The sequence below is a fragment of the Heloderma suspectum genome, chromosome 7 (assembly GCF_057233095.1).
Source record: "Heloderma suspectum isolate Gila_16-S chromosome 7, 16-S_ref, whole genome shotgun sequence".
NCBI lineage: Eukaryota > Metazoa > Chordata > Lepidosauria > Squamata > Helodermatidae > Heloderma > Heloderma suspectum.
Window position 1 is genome coordinate 47962721 of NC_139464.1, and position 22356 is coordinate 47985076.

Here is a 22356-nt window from a genome sequence, read left to right on the forward strand (position 1 = left end):
GGCAGTTCACCCCACTGACCTTTAATAAGAAATTGTTTTCTGCTGGACACATCTTGGTCCTGTTTTTTCCTGCTGGCTGGGAGGAAGGAGATCTTCATATCATTCCACTGTCATAGATCATTACCTGGTTAGGTTTATGCTCAGCAGCATCCCAGACTTCCACACGGGTGGGGGGACCTAGTAAGATGGACAACCCCAGGATACTGATGGATTCAAAAGATTTTCTGATGTATCTTGAGGATTTTCCTCTCACGCAAGCTGGCAATCCTACTGAAGCCTTGGTTGATCTTTGGAACTGGGAAATGGCCTGGGCAGGCGATGCAATTGCTTCTGAATGTCCTCTCCCTTAGCATGGAGCTAAGTTAGCTCCTTGGTGGTCGAAGTGGCTGACAGCAATGAAATGACAAGGAAGATGACTAGAGCAACAGTGCTGGAAGTTGGGTGATTAATATGATAAAACGCAAGTTAGAGTCTACACTGTTATGGTGATGGTGGCAACAAAATTGTGCTTTCCCACCACCGTTGCATCTCCTCAAAGACAGCCAGTAGAGCTGTTCCAAATAGTTAGAAGCAGGGGTGAGGAAATAATTCATTTGCTTGGCATTTTAATGTGAACTTCCTTAATTTTGCATGTGTAAATCAATACATGAACCAAAACTCATTATCCTTTGAAATACGCAAGTCTCCAAATTTTGAAATTGAGTTCTCCAATCAAAAAATGTGTACAAAAATGCACATATTAGTGAAAATAACATTCAAAAATGTATTATATAGGAAAACTGCTTGCAAAAGAAGTGTATATTAGGCAAAATTGCATACAAAAACATGTGTATTAGGGGAAATGTGCATGAATTTTCAAATAAAAGTTTACAACAAGACTTCTCAACTTTCAGGATGAACTAAATTTAAGATGGAGAATTTTTCCAAAGTTCAGGATGAGCTGAATTTATGAAAAAACCAAAATTGCCCATCCTGAGTTAGAGGTCTTTTACATCTTGGTTCACAAAGTGGAGGTGAGGTCTGCTTGGTAGCCAGATGTGACCAATTTGTGAGGCATTTTGTGGATAAAGTCTCTCATATCCATTCTGACCTAGAAGTGGTACTGGTGATGCCTTGGCCGTTGGCCTATTGTGTCCTTTGCTCCTCATGCTGTTTAACATCTTCATTAAATCATTGTGGGATGTTATTTAGGGTTTCGGTGTCACCAATATATGAGTGACACACAAGTCTCTCTTTTTTCCATCTTGTTCTAGGGAAGCTGTTAAGGTCCTGAACCATTGCCTGGTAATGGTAATGGACTAGATGTGAGCTAACTGAAACTGAATCCAGACAGAAAAGAGGCATTCTTGATCAGTAGAGTTGACCCAAGAATTGGGGTTCAAACTGTGTTGGATGGGGTGGCACTCCCCTTAAACACACAGGCTTTTAGTTTGGAGGTTCTTCTGGAACCAACCTTGACCTTTGATGCTCAGGTCTTGGCAGTGGTGAGGAGTGCCTTTTCTCTGATGAGTCTGGTGCGTTAATTATACCCACTCTCGGAGAATGCAGACCTGGCCGGGGTGACACATACTTTAGTTATGTCATTTCTGGATTATTGCAATGCACTTTACATAGAGCTGCCTTCAAAGAGCATATGGAAACTACAATTGGTCCAGAATGTAGTGTACTGACAGGGGCTGTACATAGGGAGTATGAAGCTCGGCTCCTCTGTTGAGACAGTTGCACTTGCTTCCAATTTGTTTCTGGGTACAATTTAAAATGCTGGTGATGACCTTTAAAGCCCTTAACCCAAGACTATCTTGCTAATCAGAACCAACCACACAAGACTCCGAAGGTTAAAAACCCAGTAGTTTATTTCAAAGTATAAATCTCAGGCTTGTCAGACAAAACCCCACTACAGTTAACACGTATACAGACACTAATCTACAATGCATACAAAAGTTAGGGAGAACTTGCCATGGCCCTGCTTAAACTGGACTTTTTGGTACGTCCTACATTATTTTTATGTACATGTTTATCTGCAGAAGAAAAAAATCAGAGTGCAAGTTTATAGAAAGGGTTTTGTAGCAGTTTATTTGCCAGTGGCTGATAAATTATTGAAGTCCAACAAGTACCCCAAGATTTGGCTGTCCAGTTATTTTATTTACAGATAAAACTTCAACTTAGACAGCACTTAAAATATATTTTCAAACAGGAAAATCCAGCACAGTAAGGTACGAAACCAATACATGTGCTTCAAAATATTGATTAGATCCAATGATAAAAGAACATATTTTAATTTGTACTCTTATCTACTTGTACATGTTACTCTCCTCAACATAAAACTGGTTACAGGAAGGATGGGATAACCTGTTTGTAGCAATACCAGAAGGCCATTTTCTGTATTGCCAGAACATTGGTGCCCAGTTTTCACAAAACCCAAACACAAAAGAGAAAGAAGTATCTTCAATATATCAAGCTTTCATTTTCAAAATCTGGGTATTTTTGCCATTGACTGAATGAGAATACTAAAGGAGTTCTAAGGTGGCATCATCCCAACTTTGTTTTGTACTGTGGTTGCAGTTCTCCTAGCTAATACTGTGATGTGGTTATTCAGGGAACAAGGCTATTGACACACTGACCCTAAATGTAATGGAGATTATATGGTCACAGACCACTTAGACAAAGAGCCTTAAATGAAAGGATGAACCAATGTGATTTATTGCAATACAACATGTATTCTAATCACAGCAGCTTCCCTCTTTGCTCCCACAGACATCAATAGCTTTGTCACCATTTCCCTCGAGTCCTTTGTGTGCAACGTATACCTTCAGAAGCACAGTAATTGCTGCAAATATGCTGAAATTCAGCCAAATATCAATCCTTGAGACATGCAGCATACTTCCTGATATATTCAAAGTTCTTAGAATATTTGCCAACATGCTTGAGGACCCTATCTTCTGCCATTAAGTTTGCAGTATAGAAAACATGTATTATCCCCCCTCTCCCTTTCAAGTCTCCAACCCACAAGTTGTTCAGGTTCTACCTGAAAAGGCTTTCTAGATGTACTCAGAGAAATAAAATGGAAGATACAAGCAAGTTAACCATGGGGGTTCAACAGGAATTTAGAAGCAACTGTCCCTTCACTTTCTCATTTTTGAACAGTGAACATCTTTCACTTATCCTTTCCTCTGAAATGGAACTTGCTACTAACCAAATAAGGGTAGGTAACCTGGTGCCCTCCAGATGTTTTTGACTACAATTCCCACTAAATCCCAGCCAGCATGGCCAATGGTCAAGGATTATCAGAGCTGTAGTTCAAAACATCTGGAGGGCACCAGATTGCCAACCTCTAAACTAGAAGATGGATTCTCAAGTATTAAAGACAAAGAACACAACATTGATGTAATACAGATGAAAAAACATACTTCAGTTTCACATTTAATAGCAGTAAAAAACAGAATTTTCAAGCATGGGCCAGCCATATACTGCAGTAAGGAAAGCGAAGTGAAAAAAAATACTGACACAATACAATATGGACAAAGAAAACCTATTTGCCCACTCTGTCCTAAGATCTTCAGAAAATATCTCCTCTGCCCAATCTACAATATGCTGAGTGGGATGCACAATTTCTCAATGAGCACAGAGCAGTAAAAACACAACACCTTTGCAGTTTGGTGTTGTGAAATCTAGTTTAGCTTATAATACTTTGATAAAAAGGAAATATTATTTTCCAATATCTGTTGTAAGCAGATGCTCAGATCTGTAAACTCAGATCTTTTCTTTGGAGCAAAAGCAAAGGAATACGGCACCACATACAAGGCCATAAGGTCCCAAAATGTAAGCTCTTGCTGACAGCTCCATTCAAGCCATTATTTCTGACATCCCCTCTCTGTTGCCTTACATAATTTGCCAGGCATATCCATTCCGCTTCATAAAGTGTGGTTCCCCTCTATGCCCCCTACCAGTTTCAGTTCACAAATCTGAAGACAAAACTATGCTGTGAGGTACACTGGTTGGATCTAACTTAACGAAACCTGTAGTTGGCACCTGTCACAAGTTTGTTTAATTGAAAGTGGAATGATATCCAATCCTGGAGGCAGAAAAACAGTAAGCAACTGCAAAGGTGTAGTTGCTAATATTTTCCCTCTCTCGAACAAAGGGCAAGATGTACGAAGCATGTAGGTGTAGTTTTCCCAGCCCAAGATTCACATTCTTTTGGAGGGTATATTTAGGGAATGTTTCCAATTCTGCTTTGTAGCAAGTTCTTGAATGATCTCTGGCTGCCTTGGTTTAAAAACAGGAATGGGGAACCTGTGGCCTTCCAGATGTTGTTAGACTACAACTCCTGTAAGTCCTAAGTATTGGCCATGCGGGCTGGGGCTATTGGGAGCTGTAATTCAACACTATCTGGAGGGCTATGGGTCTTCTACTCCTGGTTTTAAATATATGACTTACGTACCCCATCCAAAAGAGCTAACACACCCTTTGAAACACACGTCCTTTTCAGCTGCGCTCAGGCTTGACTTTATTACCCAAATACAATAAAATGGAAGAGGAAGAACCCATTTTTCCAGCAAGACCCAATGCAGATAGTAAACTAGCAAGACCCAATGCAGATAGTAAACTACATCTTTGGCTACATACAACTGGGATTGCGGGGGTCAACAGCAAAGTGGTAAGCCCCTAGTTTTTCACACACACACCCAAATACATTTTTGTACCAAAATGCTCCACCCATAGATTTTTAGTACTCTTCCAATGGCAGGTGACTTTTTTAGTATTACAATCAACCCAAGTAGAAGTCGCCCAAATATATTCTATAAACTGAGAAAAAAGTTATCTTAGTAGTGGCTCCTCTAGAGAGCTCCTTGGTTGCGTAAATATCAAGCTTCTAGCAAACAGGCAAACTAAACAGTTTTGTTTCTGAAGGTGATAGCACCACTGCTAAGCAAATGAGGCAAACTGATTGCATGTCAGCTGTCTGCTACTTGAGACTGAGAAATTCTGCACAAAGAGCAAGAACAAAATTCATCTGGCTCAAAGATAATTCTTGATTAGAGCTATTAGAAAGATAAGCCAAAAATCCACAGGAAAGACTCCATGTCGCTCAAAAGGAATGTAACGTAGATGAGGACACAAGGTGTACCATATATAAAAGTTAAAGGAATTTTACTCCATGTATGTTCTCACAGAAACAGAATTAAAACCCTGTATTCCCAAAATACACAGTATCAACACGCTCCAGCCTGTCCCTCCCCTGAAACTTATATTTCAGTTTCAACTCTATCACTTCAAAGTAGGACGTTTTAGGAAGTGCTGGACCCTGGGCCAACGAGTGGGAAAAGTTGCCACCCACTGCCTGCCGGAGATGATGAACCAGGAAGACAATAGATGTGCTGCTCTCCTCTGGAAGACGGCATGGTGCAGCTTTCTTCTATGTCCATGTCAGGTGTGGCTTAGCTGTTTGTTGGGCTCTAGCTCTTGATGGGATGGTAGAAGGTGGAGGTACTATTCTGTTGCCTTGACTCAGCCAGTGAAAGAATGAAAGGTTGTATTTGAATATTTAGTTGATTGCTTTCGTCAAGGGACCTTATCAGGTTGGCCTTACATAGCACCCCAAATGTTTATCTGTGTGAGGAGACTGAGGTCTCTTATGCCACCAAGATCACTTCTGGAGAGTCTATAGTGCACACCAACTTCCCAAGAAGAACATGATGCAGCCAAATACTTTCAATGTGACCCATCTTCACAGATTAATCAGAACAAGTAATTTAAACATTGACTTGAATTATTTGGGAATTAACTTAGGAAGGCTGGGTACTATACTTCTTGGGAGTCTGGAAGGAGAGGTTATGACATTCTGGGGCTAGGAAGAGCAGAAAAATGAAAGAGGGCAAAAAAAGTAAGAACATACAAGTGTGATTGTATTTATTTGTGAAATTATTGCTTAAGGCACAAATTAAATTTTCTTTTAAAAGAGAAGGATCATAAGAGGAGGATCAGGAAGCTATTGGAGGAAATGCAAATGTTCTACAAACCTGTTCTGCCTGGCTTCAGAATGCTCCCTCGTTCTGGTGGCAAGCACTCTGTAAACTAGCCAGAGGATTGCTCACTCCCCTCTTTCTCACTTGAGTAAGTAGACTCACATACATTCCTCGAGAATTGAATACACACAAGGTCCTTTGCCTTTAGAAAGCAGGTGATAGCTTGTAAGGTAAGACTGGTCACAGCTACAAAATAAAAGAAAGCAAGACCCTGAATCCTAGCTTCCCTCCTAATGTGACCGTTGAACACTCCTCCTCTGCCCTTGTGTCGGTGATTGATATTCCTGTTCAGCCCACTGAGACAAATCAGTATGATGTCAAATTCCCAAGACTTAGGGTCTCACTATTTAACTGGTAGAGCAGCTTGAGAGGGGAGGACAGAGGACTTCATACTTCAAGGCTTCATCAGAAATACAGGCTGTCCCACTGCAGGCTAGGGATTTATTTTGGTTTTGGTTATAAGTTCTGTAGTGTATGACATAGCTGTCCAAAATAATCCTGCAGAAGGGATTTTACAGTGAATTTCATGCATGAGAACAAACCCAAAACCAGAGTAAGCCACAACTGTGGAGCAAGAATGGAAGCCTTCAAAGTCTCAAGTTTAACTGCTTTGGGAAGCAATCACATCTGTTGACTGGGGATCACAAAAGGGTCCAAACCGTCCATAGATGTCTTTAGCGCGAACTGCAAAATAGTATTTGCTGCCAGACACAAACTGAGTAAGTGTGCATGCCATAGGCAGGGGGAGGGCTTTTACTTCCCCAATCTTTTTCCATTGAGAGGGCACAGTGGCACTGGGGTCCTCATGGTATGCATACAGATGATAGCTATCCACACTGGCACAGCTCCGGTCTACTTCCAAAACACTCCAGGATAGCACTATGCCATTTTGACTTTGTACACGTGCTAACTTCAGGTGGGGCTTCTGAGGCAGAGAGGTGTTGGCAGCTTCAGGAGGCAAGCGTGATGGCTGTGGGGCCTCTGGCAGTGGGGCTGGGTGCACAGGCCGCAATGGCTCCTGAGGAACAGAGAAGAGGTACAGTGAGGGTGGCAGTAGACGTCTCATCACCCTGTTTTCAAAATATGTATTTTATCAACCAAACAATATGTGCATTCCCAAGGCCAAGAACAATTTCCAGATCTCAACAAGTATTGAATTAACTTGGAGCCTAGCAGGCCCAAACAGACAATGATGTACTCTTACGTTTCAAGTCAAGAAGATTAATCCAGTGCTGCTTTTATTGTTTTTATTGGTCTCTTTGATATTATTGTTTTATGACTGTTGATCATATTGAACACTTCAATAAAAGGCAGGATAAAAAAAACAGAAGTAAAATAAATACAAGTATGTCTATTTAAGTAGAGACAGTCCAGTCCGGCCAGTCCTAAATGGCTAAAGGATATTCCTTGTAAGTGATAGTATGTATGACAGAAGATGGACAGAGATATCCTTGTCTGAATGTTCACCCCAACAACTGGATAAGGGTACTTACTGAATGCACTTGAGGTGGCCGATGATGCACTGTGAGCTGAGGCCCTCCAGATCCCAAGGTTAGCCCATTGTTAACAACATATGTTGTTGTCTGAGGCATTCGCACTGTCACACCTATAGAGATACAAAGGGAAAGACATCTGTATAAATATGTTTGTGCCTTATTTTCTGGACAGCTGTTGTTGCAAATCATGCTGTTATAAACAACGTAATTGTCTGATCCTGAAAACGTTGTTGTCTCCCCTCTAAATAAACTGGTGCACCATTTAAAAGTGTCCTCCATCTGAGGGGGTGTGTGTGTGTGTGTGTGTGTGTGTGTGTGAAGATCTACTCATCTTCCTCTCCATGAGATGGTGGAATCTTGAATTGAAACTGAGACAGTCTTCCCCCTCTGGATAGCATGTCATGTTTTGCTAGACCCACCTTCCCTCCGAGGAGTAGTAGTTAACTCTTTGTTACCAGCTCTCAGGCTGGCTGAATACGAAGGAACACTTTTGTCATGAGGGGGTAAAGTGCGTCATTGCTAAATGAGCAGAATGCTGACACTACACATAACTCTAGAACAGGGATGGAGCAGGATTATTTACTCACATAGTAGGCAGCATATTTTAAGATGTTAATATATGATACCCGAACAGGGTCTCCACTCCATTCCATTCATATTTGTCATCTCTAGCTTTTATTAGGGTCATTTCAAACATTACAGATTAAGAGAATATACCACATGTGTGTAGGCTGCACATCATCACAATGTCTGAAGTGGTGACACAGATCTATTCCGTGCATATTTAAGTGGCAGGAACCAGTGGCCACAGTACTGTGTACAGCTATTACAATATGATGGTGCACAGTATGCTCTTATGCCCCAATTCAGGAAAATATACGTATGTACAGATACATATCTATACATGTGCCAAACTTCCATCTGCATTGCAATGTGCATCCAAATTTGAATGAGATTTGGATGCACATTGGTATCTGTATTGCACATTGTTGGCTGGGTTACATTTCTCTCTCCAATTCAATGTCTACTCTCTCACTACCAGTCATACACAACTCCTTTTTGCATATTTGTGGTTTTAATGTTCTATATATTTTAAATTGTTGTATTCTGTGTTGTTTGGTTTTAATTTTTGTGAACCGCCCAGAGAGCTTCGGCTATTGGGCGGTATAGAAATGAAATAAATAAATAAATAAATATGACTACAGTTGGAGATCTATCACAGGAAGTAGAATTAAAGAGTCCCAAGCTTTCAGTTTTAGACATTTCTAGCTACTGTGTTATATAGTACAACACTTCTATAAGGTGTGACTTCCCCAAAACATAATAATAGAAGTCATATGCAAAATATAATCAAATAGCAGTGGATCCTCAGCTGCATGATGTATTCCTGATGTGGTTATTAAGGGTGAACGATATCATCAATGTTACAAATGATTTCATTTCACAGATCTGATGGAAGCTTACAGAGCAGTGCACTAATCTCTATTTGTTGTATGTTCATAATGAATTGATTGTGGTTTTCTGTATTACAAAGACCTTTCAATAAAAACAAAAAACCCTAAGTCATATTTGTTATTAAAGTATTTGGGCTTGCTCAGACAGTCATAAATTGCTCCATGCAAAGTATCACCGAGGACATTGTCATATGGAGGAAACATGTGACCCAGCATATTCACAAATACAGCTGATGCTCCAGGAGATAAGAAAAACCATACTGCTGCACTCATGGATTGCTGCCAGGAAGTGTCAGCTATATTTGAGGATGCACGAGGTCACCTATGACTTCCTATAGGCAGCTGCACTCCTGTGGATACTTGGGATATTTTACATTGTGTGATTTGCGGTATCACAAGTTGATAAAGATGGGGATATAGAAAAGCCATTTAAAAAAGAAAATAAAGACACTAGCAGCATACGATTATAAGCTTTTACATATGTCAAAAGCCTTAGGGAATTCATATTTAAATAAGAAGATCTACACCTTGCAAAAACAAGAACAGAAGGTCAGACACCCTTAGCACAGAGCTTAAGTGACACCTAAAGCCAAAGAGGCCAACACACTGAACACCAGTTGAAATCATCACTCATCTGTCTCCTTTAAAGACATCAGAAGACATTGCTCAAAAGTAAAATGTTTCACTAGCTGCAAAGTAATAATGAACTACATGCAAAGCAAACATGCAGTAACCACCATATCAACATTATCACCACTTTCTAGATAGAGCATTTTTACTAGTCTTGCACATGGTGAATTTCACCCTGTTCTGATATTTTGTATCACCAGAGCTCATCCAAAAATACATACCTCTGGGAAAACAGCAACTCTCTCCCCTAAATTTTAGATCACTATCACCAATGGTTTTTTAAAAAAACTAATAACTTAACAAAAACCTGGGATTGGTCCCACACTTCTGTGATATTTTAAGAATATATCAAATAAAAATCCTACCAGATTCTGCCCACAGAGTACAAAACTATCAATGAGAAAGACTGCTTACCTGAACTTTGTGGGTTGACCTGCCTTAAACTAGGGCTCTGCATGACAGTGGTCCGCACAGGATTCTGCCCTGACGGTGCAGGAAGAGTAGTATAGACCACTTGATGGTTAGCAGGAGCTCTTGGTACTGGGAGCCTGGCAGCAGCCTGAGTCACTGGACGATGCGTTACATTCACAGTTGTCTGGGCTAGAAGAAATGTAAAGTTGCAATAACCAGGAAATATAAATCTGCAATGACCAGGTGTTCTCAGTCTAGAAAGCATACAGTGCAGAAAATGGAAGCATAGCAATTTTTCATAATACTCGACTGCATTTGTCTTTTAGTAATGGAATTTACTGAGGAAAATAAAAAGTAACACAGTAAGAGTTGGCATTCAAATTATTTAGTATGTACAAGAAAACCACTACTGGACTTCACACCATATAGGTCAATTTGATATAGAGTTTTCTCATTAGTGAATGCCCAGTGATCCACCAGCTTCCATCAGGACTAACAGGGTTCTCGCTATAATCCCCCCACCCCTTCACACACACACACACACACACACACACACACACACACACACAGCTTTCTGAAACTTGAACTGTAACTAATTCACTTTAGTAATGAATGGTTAGAAAATCCTCAGATATAGGTGAGCATTCACAGGGTGGGTCACCAAATAATTTTTCTCTCATTATCCCCTTGAGGCAGCATTCCAGTGCAAGATATAATCTTGCATTATACTGCCATGAAAAATCCTGTATTTCTACATTTATATGACTACCTGCAAAATCTGCATCCCAGTTCACAAAATCTGCATTCAAGTTAGCCCTTCTATACTGAACCAACACCTTTTTCTAGCTTATGTAAGTCTATTTCCATAGCTATACACCAGAAGGCCTACCTGGCCTGAGTATAAGAAAAATAATTGTTGCCTCCAAATATGGTCAGAATGATCCCTTGAACAACCCTCTCTTCTACAGCAACAGTGCTCAACAGCAAACTTCAAAAAGCATTTTACCAGCTCAAAAAAGAGTGAGGTTACCTGTGGGGAGAACATGTATGGTGGTCTGCGAAAGGCCACTTGTTGGCGCACCTGCTTGTTGGAGAGGGTTTGTCTGTATCGGCTGCAGGGGACGAGCTATAGACTGAGTTGACAGGGCCATTCCAGACATGTTAGATTGGTTCTGTTTCCTGCCATCTGCTTAAAACAACAAAAAATCAATATACGATTATGGACAACACAAACAAGAAGCAGGAAAAACAAGTCATTTCACATCCTTCTGCCATTCCACTCCAAATGACTTCCTAGACAATGCTTGCTTAAATAGTCTACTCCAACACAGGTTCTCATTTTACACTTTTTTTTTTTTGCTATGCGTAAGGGAAAAACATCCATGAGAGGTTCTTACCTGTTTCATTTTAGAGAGGATCAATAGTGGATTGACAATTATGAGAACCTAGTCTAGAATCTATTTAAAATAACTGAAGTTCTCAAGAAATGGTGTGCCAACTGCCCTACACAGAGTAATAATACAGAACCTAGCAAGATACTTTGGTTACAGTTCTGCATCTAATTATATATATTTAAGCTGGTTGATTTCAGTGGGACTAAAATGTACATTGCTGTAAGACCATATCTGTAAGTATTAAGTAATTCTTATCTTCTTGGATACAGCTCTACATGCGCCTCCTTTTTTTGGGTTTTCTGTTGTTGTTCAGTCGTTCAGTCGTGTCCGACTCTTTGTGACCCCATGGACCATAGCATGCCAGGCCTTCCTGTCCTGCGCTCTCTCCCGGAGCGTGCTCAAGTTCATATTCATTGCATCCGTGATGCTATCTAGCCATCTCATCCTCTGCCGTCCCCTTCTCCTTTTGCCTTCAGTCTTTCCCAGCATCAGGGTCTTTTCCAGGGAGTTTTCTCTTCGCATTAGGTGGCCAAAATATTGGAGCTTCAGCTTCATTATCTGTCCTTCCAATGAGCACTCAGGGTTGATTTCCTTTAGGATGGACTGATTGGACCTGCTTGCAGTCCAGGGGACTCGTAAGGGTCTTCTCCAGCACCACAGTTCGAAAGCATCAATTCTTCGGCGCTCAGCCTTCCTTATAGTCCAGCTCTCACAGCCATACATTACTACTGGGAAAACCATAGCTTTGATTAGACGGACCTTTGTCGGCAAGGTGATGTCTCTGCTTCTTACTATGCTGTCTAGGTTGGCCATAGCTTTCCTCCCAAGGAGCAAGCGTCTTTTAATTTCATGGCTACAGTCACCGTCTGTGGCGATCTTGGAGCCCAAGAAAGTAAAATCTGTCACTGCTTCCATTTCTTCCCCTTCTATATGCCAGGAAGTGATGGGGCCAGATGCCATGATCTTAGTTTTTTTAATGTTGAGTTTCAAACCAGCTTTTGCACTCTCCTCTTTCACCCTCAACAAGAGGCTCTTGAGATCCTCTTCGCTTTCTGCCATTAGGGTGGTATCATCTGCATATCGGAGGTTGTTGATAATTCTCCCAGCAATCTTAATTCCGACCTCTGATTCATCCAACCCGGCATTTCTCATGATGTACTCTGCATATAAGTTAAATAAGCAGGGTGACAATATGCAGCCTTGTCGTACTCCTTTCCCAATTTTGAACCAATCGGTTGTTCCATGTCTGGTTCTTACTGTTGCTTCTTGACCTTCGTACAGGTTTCTCAGGAGACAGGTAAGGTGGTCTGGTACTCCCATCACTTTAAGAATTTGCCACAGTTTGTTGTGATCCACACAATCAAAGGCTTTAGCGTAGTCAATGAAGCATAAATAGACGTTTTTCTGGAATTCTCTTGCTTTCTCCATGATGCAGCGAATGTTGGCGATTTGATCTCTAGTTCCTCTGCCTCTTCGAAACCCAGCTTGTACTTCCGGTAGTTCTCGGTTCGCATACTGCTGAAGCCTAGCTTGTAGGATTTTGAGCATCACCTTGCTGGCATGTGAAATGAGTGCAATTGTACGGTAGTTTGAACACTCTTTGGCGTTGCCCTTCTTTGGAATTGGAATGTAAACTGACCTTTTCCAGTCTTGTGGCCACTGTTGAGTGTTCCAAATTTGTTGGCATATTGAATGCAGCACTTTAACAGCATCATCTTTTAGGATTTTAAATAGCTCGGCTGGAATACTGTCATCTCCGCTAGCTTTGTTGTTACTAATGCTTCCTAAGGCCCACTTGACTTCACTCTCTAGGATGTCCGGCTCAAGTTCAGTGACCGCACTATCATGGCTATCAGGGACATTCAGATCTTTCCTGTATAGTTCTTCTGTGTATTCTTTCCACCTCTTCTTAATCTCATCTGCTTCTGTTAGGTCCCTGCCTTCTTTGTCCTTTATCATGCCTGTCTTTGCACAAAACGTTCCCTTCAGATCTCCAATTTTCTTGAAGAGATCTCTAGTCTTTCCCATTCTGTTGTTTTCCTCGATTTCTTTGCATTGTTCATTTAAGAAGGCCTTCTTGTCTCTCCTTGCTATTCTCTGGAACTCTGCATTCAGTTGGGTATATCTTCCCCTTTCTGCCTTGCTTTTCGCTTCCCTTCTTTCCTCAGCTACTTGTAAAGCCTCATCAGACAGCCACTTGGCTTTCTTGCATTTCTTTTTCTTTGGGATGGATTGAGTTGCTGCCTCCTGAACAATGTTACGGACCTCCGTCCATAGTTCCTCAGGCACTCTGTCTATCAGGTCTAATCCCTGAAATCTATTCCTCCCCTCCAATGTATATTCATCAGGGATATGATTTAGGTCATACCTGAACGGTTTAGTGGTTTTCCCGACGTTCTTCAATTTAAGCCGAAATTTTGCAAGAAGCAGCTCATGATCTCAGCCACAGTCAGCTCCAGGTCTTGTTTTTACTGACTGTATGGAGCTTCTCCATCTTTGGCTGCAAAGGACATAATCAATCTGATTTCGATATTGACCATCTGGTGACGTCCATGTGTAGAGTCGCCTCTTGTGCTGTTGGAAAAGAGTGTTTGCTATGATCAACGTGTTCTCTTGGCAAAACTCTATTAGCTTTTGTCCTGCTTCATTTTGTACACCAAGGCCATGCCTGCCTGTTATCCCGGTGATTTCTTGACTTCCTACTTTAGCATTCCAATCCCCTATGATGAAGAGGACATCTTTTTTTGGTGTTAGTTCTAGAAGGTGTTGTAGGTCTTCATAGAACCGATCAACCTCAGCTTCTTCGGCCTCAGTGGTTGGGGCATAGACTTGAATTACTGTGATGTTGAATGGTTTGCCTTGGATTCGTACTGAGATCATTCTATCATTTTTAAGATTGTACCCCAGTACTGCTTTTCCCACCCTTTTGTTGACTATGAGTGCTACTCCATTTCTTCTAAGGGATTCTTGCCCACAATAGTAGATATGATGGTCACCTGAATTAAATTCGCCCATGCTTGTCCATTTTAGTTCGCTGATTCCCAAGATGTTGATGTTCAATCTTGCCATCTCATGTTTGACCACCTCCAGCTTACCTTGATTCATTGATCTGACATTCCAGGTTCCTAAACAATATTGTTCTTTACAGCATCAGATTTTCTTTTCACCACCAGACACATCCACAGCTGAGTGTCCTTTCGGCTTTGGCCCAGCCGCTTCACTCTTTCTGGCGCTACTTGGAAATACCCTCTGCTCTTCCCCAGTAGCATATTGGACACCTTCCGACCTGAGGGGCTCATCTTCCGGCGTCATATCTTTTAGCCTTGTGATACGTTCCATGGGGTTTTCTTAGCAAGAATACTGGAGTGGGTTGCCATTTCCTTCTCCAGTGGACCACATTTTGTCAGAACTCTCTGCCATGACCTGTCCGTCTTGGGTGGCCCTGCACGGCATAGCTTATGGCTTCACTGAGTTACGCAAGCCCCTTCGCCACAAATGCTGTGCTATATACTGGGTTTCATACGTCTTTGGTATTCACCTTTACCTTTGATTAGTTGAATGCCACAAACACTCTCACTAGAGCCATTCTTAGCAAAAGCCTAAGATCATATGGGGAACTTTCAGGGACATCTGCCAAAATTGTGGTTGCCAGCACATGATTTCATCATCAAGGACAGGGGAAAGGATAGAAAGTTTGTCAGACAAGCAGTAGTACTGTTGAATATATCAACTGATTTTTAATCCAGAAAGTAAGCTGTAACTACTCTTAGCGACTGACTTACTAAGTCCTCTTTTTGCACTTCCAACGTAATGTCTAAAGGAAGAATGCAGCACATCCCCTCGTGCTTGAAACACATGTCCAGGCTGCAAGTACAGAAAACACATCTCACTGCATGGAGATGTGTAAATTCCTGCTTTAAAACATTATACCAGAAAGAGAAGAGCAGGAAATATAAATAAGTACTTGAGTGGCCCTTGCTCTGTCCCATTTCTAGGTAACATCTAAGCTGCCCACGGTATTATGTCTTTATTTCATCATGTTCAACCTCCAGAACCTTAGCCTAAAAATCTGGATCAGTATATGCCATTCGTTCTATTTAAAGCATTTTAAAGATTTCTGCTAATGTCTTACACAGGTATTTCAGAAGGGTGGCCATGTTAGTGTGTTGCAGCAAATACAACAAAGTCATGTAGCATCTTCAAGACTAACAAGTTTATTATGGCATAAGCTTTCATGAATTAGCATCCACTTACTTCATCAGATGAATGAAGTGTTATCCTCAGTACGGAGGTGTGTGCATGCGCACTATAACACGAACACACACGCACACACTCAGTATGTCTACTGAGGATAATACTTCATGCATCCATGAAAGCGTATACTTTTATTCATTCATTTAAAACCCTATATGGTTCCGGCCCAGCCTATCTTAAGAAGCGCCTCCAGCAGCACCAGACAGGCTGCTTAACAAGATCAGCCTCGGATGGCCTTCTCTGTCCCATCAGCCAGGACAGCTAGACTGGTGGGGACGAAGGAGAGGGCCTTTTCTGTGGTGGCCCCCACTCTGTGGAACTCCCTCCCTAGGGAACTCCGCCATGCCCCCTCTTTAATGAGCTTCCGTCGTGCATTAAAAACGTGGTTGTTCAGGCAGGCATTTGGGGTGGGTTAGGGTATTTTAGAAAATGTTTTTACTGTAGAATTTTATTGTTTTAAACTGTTTTATTGTATGTTGTACATCGCCCAGAGTGGCTGGGTGACCAGCCAGATGGGCGATTAATATATTTAATAATAATAATAAAAAAAATATTTACTTACTTACTTACTTATTTAAATTTATATTTATTAATCACCCATCTGGCTGGTCACCCAGCCACTCTGGGTGATGTACAACAATAAAAGCAGTTCATACAATAAAATTCAACATTAAAAGCATCACATTTCTAAAATTACCCTAGCCCACCCCAAATGCCTGCTTGAAAAACCACGTTTTTAATGTGTGGTGGAAGCTCATTAAAGAGGGGGCATGGTGGAGTTCCCTAGGGAGGGAGTTCCACAGAGTGGGGGCCACCACAGAGAAGGCGTATCTGGTGTTGCTGGAGGCACTCCTTAAGATAGGCTGGGCCGGAACCGTATAGAGTTTTAAAGATCAAAACCAATACCTTGAATTTGGCCCAGAAAACAACTGGCAGCCAGTGCAGCTCCTTCAGCACCGGAGTGATGTGATCTTGCCGGCGGCTGCCTTTAATGAGGCGAGAATTTGTCAGTCAACGCAACAGGACTCTTTGTTGTTATAGGACGGGGCAGGCAACCTTTATCAGGCTGTGAGTAGATTTGGCAATTTGAGAAACTGTCCTGGGCACCACAACAAAATGGCTGCCATGGGAGGCATGGCAAAGGACAAGTAACCTGCCCCAAAGACTGGCTGGGTCAACATGCTGCGGCTCATCATGGGTGCAAAGTTGAATATATAGCCCCCACTTGGGTGTTGTTGTGTCATGCGAGCCTGGTGAGCATGGTTTATGTGAGGGTTAAACAAAGCTCCCATAAGTTTACAACAGACTGTGGGTTACCTGAGGGTTGTTTAACCCTCGCATAACCCATGCTCATTGAGTTCACCCAACACTGCAACCCCCAAGCAGGGTTTCCATATTCAAAACAGTGATCGCCCAACCCCACTAAGTACAAGGCAGAGGTAGAGGTTGAGCCTCACCACACAAAAGAACTCCTTTGAACCCAGTTTTCAGCAGCAACAGAAACCATTTTCACAGAAATTGCAGCTGCCAGTAAGAAAACATGGAGGGTGTGTGTTTTAAGCGGGTGGGGGGAGGGCACCTTGGCAGGCCACAAAGGGTGTGGCCTACCCTGTTATAGGTATTTCAGTAATTTAAGAACTAGCACATTGCGTAGATCATATTGCTAGTATCCATGGTAGAACTGCTCTGGAACACATTTAATTTGAAAGTTTAAAACTAACTTAACTTTAATAGTATTTTCTGATAAAATAATTCTATCTTTGGCAGTTATCACCTTCCAATATATCCCATTCATCAGCTCCAACTAGCCAAGTCCCATCATGGCTCAAGCTTATATTCTCACTTACCTTGAGAAGAGCCATCATCTTCATCATCCAATGTAAGATCAATTACTCCTCCTGCAGCACTACCTGTGGCTTTTCCACTCTGAAAGACAACCGCGCCCCTAATTTTTAATTTATGACATTTTTCTGTCCCCTTCCTAACAGAGTGCTAAAAGTGGCATACAGTGGTTTGGATCCAGACTAGGTTACTCATGTTTTAGTTTCAATAGGCCTACACTGTGTGTAACTTAGGGTAAAATCCAACGTTGTACGAGTGATGAGGCTGTCTCCTCCTCTCCTGCCCCCTGCATCCCCGCTACCCCGCAAATCTGCTCCACAGGGTCCCCTGGCCTTCCAGAACGGATTTTAAGGGCGCAAAGGGAAGGGTGTGGTGAGGAGGAAGAACTCTCCCCTCTACATTGTTGACAGAAGCAATTACGTCAGCAGAAGGACTGAATTGGATTCCACCCTTAATCAGGATCCAACCCAATAACACCTAAAACTTTCAAAAATCAGCTTCTATCCATTATCTTCTAAAGAACGGGGGAAGAACCTCATGGCCGGGGGCCAAATATAGCCTACCTGGGTTCTCTAGACCAGGAGTCCCCAACCCCCGGGCCGCGGACCGGTCCCGGTCCATGGCCTGTTAGGGACCGGGCTGCAGTAGGGGTGTGGGAACCCCCCCTTACCTTGGGTCCGTGGGGGGGGGAGGGGGAGGCGATCCGTCCCTCCCCCCCACTCCGGAATCCTCGCCAGCCCTGGCCGGCTCCGCTCCGTGACGAGTCTGCGGAGCTGCCGGCCGGCTCCGGCCCTGTTCTTTGCAGTAATAGCCTATTACTGCAAACAACAGGGACGTAAATGGCATCCGCTATGCAGATGCCATTTGCGTCCCAGCGGCTGGAAGTCCTCCCCCAGACGGCAGCTCTGCGGACTGGCCACAGAGCGGAGCCGGCCAAAGCCGGCGAGGATTCGGGGCGAGGGAGGGATGGATCCCCCCCCATAAGGGGGGTTCCCACACCCCTACTGCGGCCCAGTCCCATCCACGCTCCGGTCCGTGGAAAAACTGTCTTCCACGGACTGGTCCCTGGTCCCCAAAAGGCTGGGGACCGCTGCTCTAGACGGCCATGCCCCTTTCCATGGCCCAACCCCCTTTCCCCCAACCACCATTCACTGGGTGGGTTCCCAACTTTTGTGCAGCTACTCCTCATTCTAAAAGGTTGAAATGAAACTCAGGCTTAGTTACTGGCAGTAAGAGCTTTAAGCTACAATATGCTGGTATTTTTTGTATTTGGGGCCCACCCCTTTTGCCTTCAACCCTACCAAGAGCTTATCTGAAATTGAATTTGGCCCTTAGGCTGGAACAGGTTCTCCACCCCTTTTCTAAGAGGTTATGAATTGTTCAATGCTGCAATATCGAAGGCATTATTATGGTCAATGAAGCAGCCAGTTCTCCTGGAAGCTCAAAACCACAGACTGAACTTGGGACTGGTTCTACGGGGAAACCACGCTGCACTATATCTCCTCATGGAATCCATTAGGTTCTGGGATACAGCTGGGAAGTCCTATGTATTATCCAAGGGGCTGGGTGGGATGGGGAAAAGGGGCATGTCATGGGTTAGGCACCAAGGAGACTGGGCAAGCCCCACCATCACAATCCTGCCTGCTCATGGGCATTTTGGGTATTGCAGCTTCTACTCCTACTTCATCTCCGTTGTTTCAACAAACTAAAACGGCTGTCACCAGGATTCAATACAACTGCTGGTGGAGACCACATCTGCATCTTTTTGTGGTGAGAACTGAACCTACGCTCCCCTTCCCTCATTGCATTACATTGCTCTTCCCTGTTGAGCTCCAGACTGCTCACGCTTCATTACCTTCTGTGAGTTTGTTATTTTAGCATGCACCTTTCCTTATCCAGATGGGTTCCTTTTCCCTCCCTTGCAAAATGCTTGTTTCCCCTCACACAAACATCAATACAAACATATACAATACAATACAATACTGTTGACATTGTTCTGAACATTTTTTTCTTAGAATGCTTGGTACTTCAGCAGGACCAGAAAATTTCTACGGTGTGTGCGTATTCTACATGTAGGTCTCTGTTGTGACTGGAATGGCACTCCTTGCTTTTCTGTCTGATTCTGTTTCTATCACAAGGGTCAGTTTACTGCTGGCTGTAGATTCAAACTCCTGTCTGAGGGGACCACTGGAAGAGATGGCTGTGATTAGGTGTGCTGCAGTCTTTTACTGGGAACATGCTTGTGCATTTTGTTCAGGAGACATGGACTGGGTTTTATGTATGTATGTAATTTAAAACATTTGTTTCCTATCTGCCCTTAGGATCTCAGGGTGGCATACAGATAAAATAAATTTAAACAGTGTAAAACAATAATTTAAATAGCTAAAAACTATTAAGTCATTAAGCTAGCTAATACCAATTTAAAATCTAAAACAATAAAACAGTTAAAACAGTGTACAAACTCAGGGAATCCAATTAGCCCCCAGAAACTTTGGTAAAAAGCCATGTTTTAACTTGGCGCCAAAATGAAACTAGTGTCAGTGCCAATTGGGGCCTCCAAGGGGAGGGCATTCCACAACTGGGGTGCCACAGCAGAAAAAGCTCTCTCCCACGTCCCACCATAGTGTATGTTTTGCACTGGGGGGATGCACAGGAGGGCTTCTCCAACAGATCTCAATCCTCAGACAGGCATATATAGGGGGAGGCGCTCCTTCAAATACTGAGGTCCCAAGCTGCTTAGGGCTTTAAATGTCATCATTAGCACCTTGAATTCCGACCGAAAATGTATTGGTAGCCAGTGCAATTCCTTTAAGAATAGTGTTATGCGATCTTTACGGGATATTCCAGTCAACAGTCTAGCTGCTGCATTCTGCTACAACTTCCAAGTCATCTTCAAGGGCAGCCTCATGTAAAGTGCATTGCAGTAGCCTAATGAGGAAGTTACCAGTGCGTGCACTACTGTGGCTACGTTATCCCTGTCCAGGAAAGGCCATAGCTGGCAGATCAGCCGAAGGTGGTTGGCTGAGATTAAATAAATAAGATTAAATAAATCTTATTTAATGCATATATATATATATATATATATATATCAGTTACATTATTAAAAAAATTATCTCTAAGGGGTTTTGTGATAGATTAGTGCCCTAGCAGAGGCTGTGCACTGATTGGTGGATTCCTTGCATGGGTACTATAAAGGCATTTGCACACAACATCATGATTGGTGGGTGTTGGTGGAATTGCCCAGGATGAAGTGGCAGTGGCTTTTGGTGTTGCGCCATTATCTCGTTTCTACTGGTATCTTTTTGCTTTCTGTTTTGCTGCCAGGAGTGCGTGGGATCATGATTATGCTATGCTGTAAAAAAAAAAAAAAAAAAGCAGGACTGTAAAAAGTCTAAAAGTCACTAACTGGCTAGACCACTTTGCAGAATCTTTCTTAATTTCCAGTGGAACAGTTCTTCTTAAACAAATCCTCACAGTTAACATTATCACCTACTTATCTGAATGGGTCTTTCATATTTCATTTTTTCCACTACATATTCTTATTCCCAGAAATACTGATTTCTTTCAATTAACTTTATAGCCAAATAGTTTTTGGAAAGTATCTGTTAACTTGTTAGTTATATTTATCTATATTGAAGACCGACTAGTACTTTTGCATACACTGTATACCTAGTGTGCAATTATTAATTTTTTGTATTTAGTTACCTTCTTGCATGTATGTCTATGGCTAATTGCTCAATTGCTACAGCAAACTGAAGAATTATTAGCCTCGTACTATCTCAAAATAGTTCCCATCACCAGGATTTTAAACTATGTCGGAGGGAGCAATCCTATGGCCGCTAGTCAGCGGCTAGACGGCCATAGGATATGTGGTTTTCTGGGAACCGACCTTGCAGCCCGCACTCCAAGGTTGGTTCCTAGAGAACCAAACTTCCCCCCGTTCTGTGCTGCCTCGCAGGCAACGCGGAACAGCCTCGTGCTCCGCGCTCGGAAGAGGAGTGTGGAGCGGCCAAAATGGGGCGTTCTGGGGTGGTGTTCCAGGGCGGGGACAGTGGAAATGCCGGTATGACACATCCTATGTGTCGTCCGGCAGCCTCCTCCCCTGCTCTGCCTTTCCGCAGCTATACAGCCCAAATCAACTGTCTAATCGCAAATGCAGGGTAGGAAAGGCACGGAGGGAATGATCCCCTCCGTGCTTCTCCTGCCCTCCACTGGATAGGTGGTCACCTCCGAGTTCGGAGGCAGCCACCTATCCCCACAGGAGTGCGCCCTAAACTTCAAAGAGTAGATAGAATTTTTAAAAATATTGTAGTTACTCTCTACTCAATCAAATGCTTTATTGGCATCAAAAATAAAGCAAACATTTCTCAGCTCCTAAAATACATTACAGAAAGTTGATTAGATCCCATATTTTCCAGACAATGCCTGCATTGGGTCCTCAACTGTATTATCTGAAGAATAATGGTACTATTATTGACTGCTACTCCACATAAACAAAAATAGATTCTGTTTGAGATTAAATCACTGTTATATCTACACAAGTTTTATCACATCATAATATAATTATATATTAGGCACAGCTAATCAAACCTAGTCAGATTCTATTCCCACTTCCTACACATTTTAAATCAAATTCTTTGTAGTCCAAAAGCTAAACATTTTATACCATTTTTAAGGTTGATGTTTGAGACACAAAAAGTTAACCCCTTTAACAAGGAAAAGAATCTTTGGTAGTACACTCGTCCTAATAGTCATTATTTTCATTAGCCAAGATAGGCCCAACTTAACTCTATTTAACTTGACCATCTTTAAATATATATAAACAACAATTGCGGATGTTATGAACTAT

At 42.4% G+C, this 22356-nt stretch overlaps 1 protein-coding gene across 6 annotated transcripts in view; it reads right to left on the minus strand.

Moving 5' to 3' along the window:
* Positions 1 to 1835: 1835 nt before the first annotated feature.
* Positions 1836 to 22356, minus strand: part of ATF7IP (activating transcription factor 7 interacting protein) — a 103218-nt gene continuing 82697 nt past the window's right edge. For all 6 annotated transcript variants that reach the window (XM_084810056.1, XM_084810059.1, XM_084810055.1 and 3 more), the window contains 5 exons: positions 17513 to 17591; positions 11048 to 11203; positions 10021 to 10206; positions 7520 to 7632; positions 1836 to 7044 (listed from right to left, as the gene is read on the minus strand). In XM_084810056.1, coding sequence (XP_084666182.1) covers positions 6628 to 7044; positions 7520 to 7632; positions 10021 to 10206; positions 11048 to 11203; positions 17513 to 17591 — 951 coding nt within the window. In that variant the 3' untranslated portion in view covers positions 1836 to 6627. The remainder of the gene's footprint in view (positions 7045 to 7519; positions 7633 to 10020; positions 10207 to 11047; positions 11204 to 17512; positions 17592 to 22356) is intronic.